General features: G+C 40.9%; 1 protein-coding gene across 1 annotated transcript in view; it reads right to left on the bottom strand.

Annotated features, from left to right (window-relative positions):
• Positions 1-5,617, bottom strand: part of brinp3a.1 (bone morphogenetic protein/retinoic acid inducible neural-specific 3a, tandem duplicate 1) — a 59,266-nt gene extending 53,649 nt beyond the window's left edge. The window contains exons 1-2 of the mRNA XM_008295508.1: positions 5,581-5,617; positions 4,936-5,246 (exon numbers count right to left, since the gene is read on the bottom strand). Coding sequence (XP_008293730.1) covers positions 4,936-5,189 — 254 coding nt within the window. The 5' untranslated portion in view covers positions 5,190-5,246; positions 5,581-5,617. The remainder of the gene's footprint in view (positions 1-4,935; positions 5,247-5,580) is intronic.
• Positions 5,618-12,529: the final 6,912 nt, after the last annotated feature.

Consider the following 12,529-nt stretch of genomic DNA (forward strand, 5'->3'; position numbering starts at 1 on the left):
CCTTTTTTGCTTAAAATATGCATCATACTCAATAGCATGTGGAATGTACAAAATGGAAGTCATTATTCTGCGGTAGGTTTATGTTTGGTCTCTCTATGAACATTTCATCTGCAAAGAGAAAGAGAAACCTTGCCCCATCAACGGAGCAGCATACCCGGTACACAGCCATGTAAATTTAGAAAATCAGCATCCTCCGACCTGATGTAAAAAAGACTGTTATTTTATTGCCCCAAGCAGAATCAATGAGCAAGTGCTGCACATTATACCAGTCAAAAGTATAACTACTTGATATTCCTTTACAAAGTCTATAAACTTTATTACAAGTGGTCTGTGTTTTTCATGCCATACTGTAGTGTTCAAGTGATTGTGTTCGCTGTGTGCGAGAGGGTAAAATGCCTTGACTTTTTTTTTTTTTAAGGCTGGCATCAAGAAATAATTAAATCAGTGAAGTACTTTTGACAAACTGCATTTATTTGCATTTGTTTGATACTAAATCATATGAGGATAGTTACTGAGAGTGGTTAAATATGGCACGGCCCCACCTGGAAACAATTTCACCCGCCGCCTCTGGCACCAATAAACTTATTTTGTCCTTTAAATATTAGAACTTGTTGGGCAATTAGTTTAATTTGTTTGCCTTTGGATGCAGTTTATGTGGATGGGAGGATGATCCAAACTGCACTCCAGGCGTGACTGTCTCCCATTATAGCTGTGCATTCAAGCAAACATGAAGTAGATCCAGACTCATATATGCCTGTGTCTTCGTTCAGAGTATAACTGGTGAGTCGCTGATTGCACAGAGAATGAATTTGAATTTAAGTGGGCAAACTACGAAAGGATTGCACTGTATGCAAACATTGAATCAATGACGTCACCACAACCTAGATTTTTCTTTTTTTTAATATCAAGCTGTTCCTTTGATCTGACAAAGATGCTCATATTAGAAAGGCAATATGTTTAGCCTCTATTAGAGATTTATATTCCAGCTGTATCATTAAATAATCAATTCCTGTGCACCCGCAGTATTTTCTATAATACGGTTTAATATCGTATTGTGTTGCATTGCAGTGCATTATGGTCTCATGCTCCTTAATGCTGCTTCTGTTTTCTTCTCTTCATCGCTTTTTCATTGGAGCTGCATAGCCATTTATTCCAACCCATTTCATAATCTCTTTTAAATGCGCTTTCCCATCTGAAGATTTCAAAACACAATAGCAAAGTCGTAAACATGAGACGGATGAAGCACAATGGGCTAAGCGAAATGACAGGTATTATAACATCATGCCTCTGCAGCCTATCCTCTCTACAAACATGTCTGCATATAATTGAAACACTAATCACTCCATAATTATGAGAGACGACTCCTTACATCAAATGAAGTCAATGTAATAGCCAGTGGGCTGACAGGAGAAAAGAGAGGAGAAAACACAGGAGATGAGGCGTGATATAAAAGTTATGGCCCATGAAGAGGAAGAAGGGAGGAGGTGACATTTTGACTAATATGCTTCTGTCTGTGGATATGGCTCGACTACACACAAGAAATCACAGAGTAACAGCTTCTCAGATTCGCAGAGATGATTTCACAACACCACAAGCTTCTAAATTATTAAATGAAACATGCTTTTGTTCCTTTTACACTCATTTCCACCTTTGTGGCACGTCTTGCAACTGCATATTTCTCATTTAACCTGGTGCTATCGGTGTGAACAAGAAGAGCAGTCAGAGAAAAGCTGTTAATTGCTTCATTTGTGCTTTTTTTTTTATTTTCATTTTTTTTTAATAAATTTCAAGGTGGACGAGTAAACAAGGAGCCAGCTGACTGCTTGCAGTATGAAATAAAAGCCACAAAGCTGTTGTGAGATTTGTGACCCTCACCAGAAGAGGACAAAGAATGAGTGAATGAATAGGTGTTTTAAAAGTGCCATTATGCCTGACATAACAGGTGCATTTTTCTGCAATCACAGTGGAAGTAATACCGTTAAGTGCCCCTGTGCCTGTTTTTCACCGCTTTTGAATTCGCTGAATCCATTAATTTATCGCTCCCATTATTGTATTTGATCAGACCTTGCAAAGTGAAAACTTCCTTCACTCGGTGGATTTGCAGTCTGAATATCACATTTTTACAATGCTTCACAGGACACCGCTGTGACAGAAAGCTGTGAATCCCTAAGCTTTTTAATCTGCCCTTTAATGTAGTCCACACAAAAGATGAAACGTTGTTAGTGTAAAAAATGTAACATATTTCAACTTCTACCTTGAAAAATACTCTTTTTCAATTTTTCAGTTTTTTCCTAATTATAATTGGAGATGACCACAAGCTGTTCCGTTGCATTGACCAGCCAGCAGGGGGAGGTAACGCCGTGGTTCCTCTCTGCTCTCCCCTCCTGTACTCTAACTCCTCCAGCACTCCTCCTCGTCCCCGACTCCCTATCCCCTGTCCCCTGTCCCCTGACGGGAAAGGCCAACTGAGCTCTGGAGAATATTTATGAGCAAGAGAGAGCAATTGGTTTGAGATCATTCGACACAGGGGGGAGAGAGAAAGAGGGAGCGGGGGGGGGCAACAAGAGAGGAAATGCGAGATAGACATGGAGATAGAGGCAGAGGCAAGGGTGAGATTTTAATGTTTTTATTTAACCTTCTTTTAACCTGGTGGATAATTAAAACTAATTTTGTATCGCTATTTCTCGTTGCGTGTCTTTCAGTGCGTTGCATGTGTTGTATGTGTTTGCTGTTTCTGTATTCTGAAGGAGCAAAAATCTGCATGAGCACTGAGGAAATCTGTCCAAACAGAGAACATTTTGGCTGCTCCTCAGTTCCTCATGAGGCCAGTTTGGGGTTTGGATTTGGATTACGATGCGTAACGGTGACAATTCAAAAGGCAATAACAAGACATTTACTGACCCATAAAGGGCTGCAAAGTGTTGACACGAAGCAGAACAGTGTTGCTGATCAATACAAATGACTCAAAGATTACTTTGTCTGCATTTTTCTTTGACTTTTAAAATTCATGAGTCTGTGTTGGACCAAAAATAATAATAATAATAATGACAATAATAATAATAACTGCATATCCCATTTCAGTTGGAAGGTACTTCTGATCTCTTCAGTTCTCAGCATCCTCGACTGCTCAGCGATGGATGACAGAGCTACTGCTAGAAGATATTTAAAGCCTAAAAAGACTTGTTTTGCAAGCCAAAGAAGGCAAATGACAATGCAGGAACATTATTTCACATTTTACCATCAAGATGTTTCACCTTTTCACTTGAGCTTCTAGTGGATTTTTGCACTAATTAGCAAGCAGACTTATTTTTCAGAGGAAACTGAAAAGGCCAGTGTAGCCCAAGGGGAAAGGATTGTTATAGGCTTGTCAAGTTTGCATTTCAAGATATTTCCCGATAGAGGTCAATATAAGTCACACTGTAGGTTAAAAAAAAAATAAAAAATGCTCGAAAGGGCTTAGAGTTACAGTTCTGGAAAAGAAAGTCTGTGTGAGTTTTACTAATGTAAAACTATTAATCATGTATATGCAAATATCTGTTGGATTTGCATGCCTTGGGTGGGGTGCAGAAGGAGGACAGAAAACAAGAAGGGAGGAATGGAGGTATGAAGACATCCTGCGAACTCGAAAGAAGACACCAACAGAGAGGCAGTGAGGGAGGAAATGATGGATGTGGGGAAGCCAACAGCGCTACATTCTCTATCTTTGCCTGGCATTGTCACCCCTGTCAGCTACTAAATGCCAGTGTCAGTCAACCCTCTGTTCCGCTGGCAACAGCTCTTCCACTGCACGGCTGCGGACACTCCGACATCACTCTCATCACAGAGTATCAAAACACTTACCTGGCACATACAGCCGCGAATACAGACACTCAAGTATGCACATCCTGTCACCATCAGACATAATGTACAGTATCCTCCAGGAGGCTTATTGCCGTGGTTGTCGGCTAAAAACTTTTCATAAAATCAGTGAACCAGCTTTCATGTAGGCTATTCTCATTAGAAAAAAAAAAGCGTTATCAAGGCGAAGGTTTCACTTAATCAGAGCAGTTTCCCAGCCTATAAAGGGACCTTGACCTTGGCTGCTGGTACTACATTTTTTCTTGTGTATGTACAGTAAATCCATCAAGTTCATGGTAACTTTGAGGGAATGTGTGAAATGAAAAAAAGAGATCATCCCTTCTTTTGAGGTGCAATATTTAGAATTGCCACTTTTGTTAAATAGACAGTTTTAAAAGAGGATGCCATAAATCCAAACAAAGAAGACAGTCACTTCAAATTACATGCGCATGTATCTCTGTTTTGTCTTTAATTTCACTATTGCCTCAAAAGATCTGAAGAAAAATGACATCATACATCATAGCATGCTTTCAAACAATACCCTGCTGCTCCTAAGCACACACCCACTATACTTCACACCACACACTTCTGAAGCCATCCTGTCTACCCACTGTCACACATCAACTGGCTCAGTCAGATATCTGTTATGTCCCACTGCTTTGCCCAAACCCTCCTGCGGTATCTCCACTTTGAGTTTCCACTGATATGCACCATTCTGGGAGTTTGTATCATACTCAAACCATATGTCTCTGCTGCCCACAAAAAAAGGGGAAAGCAGGCAGTCGCACCCAAAGAGGCTTGCATCTATACAGAATGCACGCAGAGCTTTCATTTGTATGCAAAACTCCCCTAAGTAATCTTCTCAATGTTTCATCCCACAGTTTGCCACCTACTAAATCTGGATCTTTTATAGTGTAAAGAAAAGTGTATTTTCCCCTCAAGCAGGGCCACAACAATCAGAGACTAAATAATGCCATAGATGCTACATTTGGTTCATTTTGGGCTGAGATTCAGATTTTACAAACAACCTTCTTTTCAGGCACCCCAGCTTTGCAGACAGTGCATTCAGCCCTGACAGTGCCGTCCACCGTCTCTCACCTGTATATCTTGTACTTGGTGGTGAATCCTTGCTGGTAGCGCTCTGTGAAATCAACAAACTCCTGCGAGTTGTGAAAAGGACCCTTGTCCGACAGGAGCCAGCCCAGGGGCCCGGTGGAGCCGCTGAAGCCCGCCCCGGCAGAGTCCGCCGCACCAGCCCCTACCCACGACCAGCTCTGGAGCAGGCTTAGTGTTAACCACTTCCATAGAAACATGAGGGCCGTCAGTCTAATGGAGATGCACGGGCCACTCATGCTGCTTCCCCCGGCCCCGGTGACTCCTCATTCTCCCTGCACTCCAGATGAGTCCTGCTGGAGGGAGGGAGGAGAGGAAGAGGGAGAAGATGTGAGGCAAAGTGGACACAGAGAACATGAGGTTGTAATGTTGGTTTGGGCGTGGGAGGGATAAAGGTGAACTGAAGGGGTTTTATTTTTAAAGTAGTGTTCGGTCAGAAATCATGGGCCACTCTTATTAGAGATTATTATAGCTACAGTCTGGTTATTGTACATTATAATTCTAATAATGTTTAAAAATGAGGTCTTTAAATTGTTTTGTTAATAAAACTATTTTCATATGACTACATTTTACTTACAGTTTTAAAAATTACATAGATAACCTATATACATATAACCTTGTGGTCTTTACCTTATTCTGCAAGTATTGTGGTCCTTGACTGGTCGGAATTAGTCTCCGCAAAATCCCCTGGTCGGACCGTGAACTCTGGTTCTGCTGAGCGCACAGACGGGGCGGCATTGGAAAAAGGACTTCTTTCGGGAGAGGTTATTGCCACAAATGCAAACAGACGCACAATCAGTGGCAGCGCAACTTCAGCAAAACAGAGGATGCCATCCAAGGTCCTCAGAGCGTGCTTCTCTTGTTCACAGAGGTATATTTCCAACGGAGAGCCTCTGACGATGCGCAGTAGGTACTGTAGGTCCACTCCAACGGAATGAGGCGCAGCGGACACGATGCGTTAAGATAGTCAAAGCTTCCAGGTAGACTTATTATTTAAACAAACTCGTATAATTGGGACTCGGTGGATGCGCAGGGACCACCCGCGTGTGGGAAGCGTGGCGAGCTGCTGTTCTCTAACTCATTTCTGCTCTTGATTGGAGAGACGCGCTCGGGGCGCATGCAGGACGCACGGAGAGCTGCTGCTGCTGCTGCTGCTGACGGTGCCTGGACTCCCAGCGCACGGAATGTGTGAATGGCATTCGGGGCGCTCTCTCCCTCCCTGCTGTACCACACCGCCGCAATTTAATTTATTCCAGCAGCGAGCGCACTCCCGGTTGGCTGGGACGTAACTGGATGAAGTGAGAGTAGGAGGTGTTCAGAAGGGGGGGCAGGCTGGGTGAGGGAATGGTCAGTAAGGATACTGCTGTGTTGGAGTTAGATGCCTCATTTTAGAGAACCGATCGATGTCACCTGCAGTTCAGATTAACACAATTTATAGACAAAATCGGAGGAAAGGGAAGAAAAAAAACTGCAGGAAACCGGGATAAAATGTTATTTTTAATCAGCTGATTTCCCTTCTCTTCTTATTGTCCGTGTTTAATTCTGCTGATAAATGGCAAATCCATTTTTATAAAAATCGGGGGAAAAAATAAAACCTCTTATCAAAGAAATTACACTTGGAGTTAAAGGATATTTGGGAAAGCTGAGTTATGAAAAGACCCAGAGGAATAGTTATCACAATGGAATTTGAGTTAATAAAATTAATATTCCGGGGCTCTATTGGGTGTAGAGAGAATCTACTAAATATAGAGTGGTAAAATGGATATTATCTTTGAGCAAATGAATCCCGAAAAAGTTTGAATCATTTGAATAATGACTTTAATGATGGTTGTGGTGGCGATGATGATCATCATCATGAGGAAGAGGAGGAGGAGGAGGAGGAGGAGAGGGTGTATTCAGCCCCCTGCAGTTATTCTCGTTATCTTCTTTGCCCTCTTCCTCCCTCTCCCCCTTTTTTTTTCCTGCAGAATAATCATCACTTTCACCATCAGCAAACTTAATTAGATCTGCTCTATCCCCGCTCTATCCGCGCGCTTGTGCGTCGGACACTGAGCGCGGATCAGAGAGGCAGGGAGCAGGCAAACGGAGGGAGGGATATGTGCTGCCTTTCAGCTTTTCTGTAGACGTTCAAAGGGAGGTTTTATACAGGGATTGGATTAGAGAAATGAGCACCATTGAGTCGCGAGATTCACTAGCTCCCAAACTCAAAGAGAAGCTGAAATCCCGTGGCACAGCGACTTGCAGAATCTGGAGTGAAAGAATGAGTTGATTTGTCACGGTTTCATCATCATGTCTTGGGATTGGGTGCCTTTTCTTCTGACCCTGCCTTGAAGCCATAACGACTTGTGAAGGACAAGCACCTAATAGGAACAGACAATCTTTGGTCAGTGGTGTTGTTTCTAGATCCATGCATTTTAGGGCTACATTGTAGCTGACCATTTCAAGTTAGTCTGCAAGCACAGGTTTAACTTTCTTCTTTAAAGTTTTGAATAAAAGATGATTTGTAGTGGAGAGAGTGTTATGGCTCATTACTTCCATGGGTCTGCATTTTAGGCAGTTGTTAGAACACTGTTTTCAGGTTTCAGAGCCCCAAAACTCATATGCACGGAGTGGAAGCAGGTCCCCACAGCTTATATTAACAATTTCAAATAAATCTTTCATCAATGTGAGTGTGTTTGTGTGCAAAAGTTGATATGTTTACGTGTGGGCACTGTGGTGTGAGTACAGGCGATAGTGCTCCTTTATTTCTTTTAAAGAAAGATGGGCAAGGCTGCAGAATTGATTGCCAATTGATGGAACATAAGGATCCCCGTGTGGACCAGATGTAAACCAAGCGAACAAAGGATGAAAAAAAAATCAAAGACACTGTCACAGCAAAGTGCTCATTATGGCTCCAGAAAGGTGCACACAATGTGTAGGTCACAGCAGCCGAGCAGTGACCTGTAACAAAGAGTCATACTCACGCTCTTTGAGGCCACAGTCACCAAAAACTACAACAGCGGAACCTTGGTGGCTGTATTCAGCCAGGCTTCTCCTGCAGGGGCTTTGAAATGTGCACATTATAAAGAAATGCTTCTTCAAATTCCGCAGAGTGTACTGTATGCATCAGTAGAAATATAATGTTTGTGGTTATTTATTCCTTTGCACTGTCTGTGGTGGAGTTGTTTACCGTTATTGGCCCTAAAATAATGTGTCTTTCAGCCAGAGGTAATGCAGATAAAAAGCATCCAAACATAAGCCAAATATGACATAAAACAAGATAGAATAACTTCAACAGTTTATTTAAATCAAACTGAAACCAACATATCTTAAATTGTGTTTTGCTCAAATATTATACTCTAAGCTGCACTGATTCACATCTTTATATGAACAACAGCTGACAGGACTATTTATTGTGACAAAAGGTCACTATAGTGACAAACCCACAAAAAAATGATCACAACACCAGGCTCCACTGAGCATTTTGATATCTTATAGCTTATAGTTGTAGTTTTACTGAGATATTTCCCTCAGGAGCTGGTGGAGACCAGACCGGAGCTTAAAGAAGAGTGAATATGGGATGTATATTTGCCAGATAGGAAGAAACTGAACTCTAAATGAATGTTAATGTGTGGCGCTCTAACATTACTCTTTTAAGGCAGTATTGTGTTGAAAGGTTGTTGCCTCCAAGTGTTCATAAAAAATGCAAGTTGAAGAATAATAATAAGAAGAATTTCAGTTTAAGAGAAAAATATTACACATTTTGCTCTACTGTTTGTCACCTACATTATTATATATTTTGCAAATTATACTAAAAACCCAAACAGCTTATAAAATCTGATGCATAGCCTTAGGTAAAAGTAGAGTAGCAATTGATTTTTGTACTATGCTTAACTAATTCAGGATTTTTAATTATGAGAGGTTAATTTAATGCCATACTTTAATTACAAATACATTCACGTTGGTGTTTCATAAAACCTGGAGTTCATTCTGTCAGCTCCAGATTACCTAACCAGCAAGGATTTACTGGTAAACCACCGATTTCATTATTTAGGTGTGTATAGCGTGTCCCGGCTTGAAATGGAGCAGCTGGCAAGAAAACACCCAGAGCAGGCCATCGTTCCATCACAGCGTAAACACAGATAAAGAGCAATTCACTCTCGCACTCACACACGTTGGCAGTTCGGATTCCTCCGTCCGCCTGACTTGAATTTTTTACGACAGAACGGACACGCAGCTCCGAGCAGAGAGGGCAAAAGGCTCCAACTAACATTCTCCTTTTGTCTCAAGCAACATAGTGAGCCACTGCTGTCCGGCAATCATTACACACAGTAAAATAATAACAACCTGCAAATAGTTTTGTGTCATCAAACAGCTGGTACACAGACCTCGGGCTGAGGTCTCGTCTCTGCATGAGTCTGTGTAACCTCAACGAGTAGCAGAGAGGACCGAGACAGATAGTCATTAGGGGAGGTAAACATTCACTTAAGCCTGAGCGTGCTCATTGATGCCACTCAAGGGTCTTTGTGAGGAGTGATCAGGGAACAGAGTAAAGCTGAGGTTTTAATTAGCCTGAAAACCTGACAGCCTTTGTCAATGCTTCGCCACAGCACTGGTGGCTTTACCTGTGTTTCCACAGTGACTGATATAGAATGCAGAAAAAAAAATCATGTGTTTGCTTGACACTTCCAGATCAAACATGAAACACGCACCTCGCCGTTCTATCGCAGATGTGTTTATGCTCGAAAAAATAAACCTTCAAAGTCATTTCTGCCTGTGAGATTTGATGGATAAGTCATTAAATCTTTTTTGTTTGGATAAGTAGCACTAAATGGCACACGACGCCAGTTAAATGTCCCTGTGGCTCTATAAAATATAAATTGCTACCAGTCACTTGTGAAGAAAGAGAATCATCCTCACTTAATGTTGTCCACAGAACATAACTCAGTGGGGTCAGGGGCACTCACACAAGCTGGTGAAAAGCCAATAGCCTGACAAAGCTTTAATCAGAATCTGGATTACTTATGGCTCATTTGGGGCACCAAACTCACCATTCATCAACTTAAGAAAACCTCCTTCCTCTTGTCTGGTCCTCTGCTGCAATCATCAACATGATTTTGTTGCACTGTAGCTGCACACAAGGAGTGCATTCAGGTTTTTCTGTTTTTTAGTGAGTGCAATAAATACCCTGTTTCTCATTAAGTGCCTGGTTCATTGTGCAGTCTTATGTTGTTCTTTGACTGCATGAGACACATTGTTGTATTGTACGCACAGAGGACAGTCAATAGGAGATAGTGGCAGTAGATAGTGGCTTCAGTGCATTTTTATTTATTTATTTTTTCCCTTTTATGGCGTTCATGCACTTTTCATAAATAGTTATAACTGTCCCTGGATTTGCATCTTCAAAGTTCTGTGCTGACATTTATATTTTTGTGATTTGACCTTTAATCAGTGGATCATTTTGAAAAATATTTTTGATATTCAAAATGTATGAAAATTCTATGACATAAACTGTGTGAAGTGTGGGTGTTGCTGCGTGAAAATACATGAAAACTCAAATAGCTGCAGGTTCCATCTTCACCTGCCATCAGCTGAGAGAGAAAGCAGCTGTTTAATGACGCCCTGGAATCCCACTGTGCAGAATTTATATTCACTGCAGTTGCTATGATATGAGCTTGTTTTTACATATACATGCTTGCGTCTGCTGTGTCCAACTCATTTTGGACTTTCTGTTCATAAGTTATAAGTAAAATGACATTTTAAAGTGTTGGAGTGTTTGTTACAATATTTTTTAAATATTGTAACTTTGCCATTAGTGTACATTTGTTATTATTTAAACTTTTTTTTTTCTTTTCTTAAATTATACTATATTATTGATCATCTTTTTCTATATCACCCTCAGCATTTTGGTGCGAATGCAAATGAGTTTTAAATGACTAGATTTATGGGACAATATTAGCTCAGTAAGTTAAATAAAATATGTTCGACTACTGTACCTGAACTGTACAATCCATAAATATACAGCATGTACTCTGTTTGCAATGTAAATTATATTATACATAAATGTTGCATTGAATGTTTATACATGTAGATTTTCAACTGAACCAGTTTCTTTACTATGTCATGTCAAAGTTCCATGTATTATTTTTCACTGTCGTTTATGTGTTATCTTCTGTCATGCCATATGCATCCTTTACAATTGCCATTACACATTCATGGAAATAGAAAGTATCTGTTGCAAGACAGCGACAGAAAGAAAGAAAGCGAGAAATAATAAACTATGTCAGTCTATCCGCAGATGGAGAAGCTCAAACCTCTCCTTACAGCCTCCCCAGATGCTCAGCCTCTCCCTGTTGTTGCCTCTCTCATTGAACGATTCTGACATTCACATACTCAGTCATGAATGCAGTGACAGCCGGTGTGTTTATGTGTGCTCGTGCGTGTGTGCATATGATATGATAAGGAGCCTGTGTGAAATCATTCCCCACTGTCAAGCCTGGTAGACTTTTCACCTCATCAGGGAGTTGAGTTCATTTGCGGGAGCAAAATTGTTATTTGCAAATGTGGCCACTTCAGTTGAAAAACCATTAACTCCAGAGATTGAAATATATACTGTGTTGCATAGTAAAGAGTAAACATTATTGCATTTTTATTGAGTGGGAAAACACAGGCCTAACAAGCAGATGGCAAACTCCAGTATGTCTACCTCTCAAGATGGTGTGCTTTTGGCAATTATACTGTATTCTTGCTTTCTGGTCAGAGATATACAGTGAAGATGCAGGTAGTCAGTTCAGTTGTTTGCATTATGTTGCATCATCCACTAACTATGTACATAGAGAAGGTGGAAGGAACTTGGACTACAGAGGTGTCTGATGCCGCTCTGTGTCAACCTTGGGCATGTCATAGGAAAACAAGAAAAATACCAACATCAGCTAATAGAACGGTCAGCAAACACATACATATTACATAAAGTCTCACAGAGTGGCTTTATGTAATGACTAATGCTGCTTTGCAGAAATATGGAAAATTCTAAAATTCCTCCCTTACATAATCGTTATCCTGCCGTGGACTGCAGCTTTAGTTAGCAAAAAGTCAGTTCAATTTGCTGACTCATAAGTCCCTCTTATGTAATCTGTTTGTTGTTAAAGGACCACTGTGGAGTATTTAGTTGCCTACAACCTCATTCTAGCGGTGAGGTTGTAGACTGCAACCAACTCAATACCCCTCCCTCACAAAACACGACGCCAGTTTGTGGCTTGTCCATTATGAGTTACCGTAGAAATATGGTGTCACAACATGGCACGCTCCATGGAAGAGGACCTGCTCCCTTTGTAAATATATATCTTCTAATAGAGCTTCCTAAATCCTTCACAGTGGTCCTTTAATTCCTTTTTTAAAATATTGATTGACGAGTGTGAGGTGTGGTGAGATACACACACACACACACACACACACACACATATGTATATGCATATAAAAGAGACTGGTTACTTATCTCCCTGACCTACACAATATCATACTTTTTTGTTTTTTTAGCTTAACAACCAGTTTCATTTTTGTCCAGCTGGGCTGAATGTGGTTAAGGGTCTCATAAAACATG

This window comes from Stegastes partitus, unplaced genomic scaffold, assembly GCF_000690725.1.
Source record: "Stegastes partitus isolate 25-593 unplaced genomic scaffold, Stegastes_partitus-1.0.2 Scaffold23, whole genome shotgun sequence".
NCBI lineage: Eukaryota > Metazoa > Chordata > Actinopteri > Pomacentridae > Stegastes > Stegastes partitus.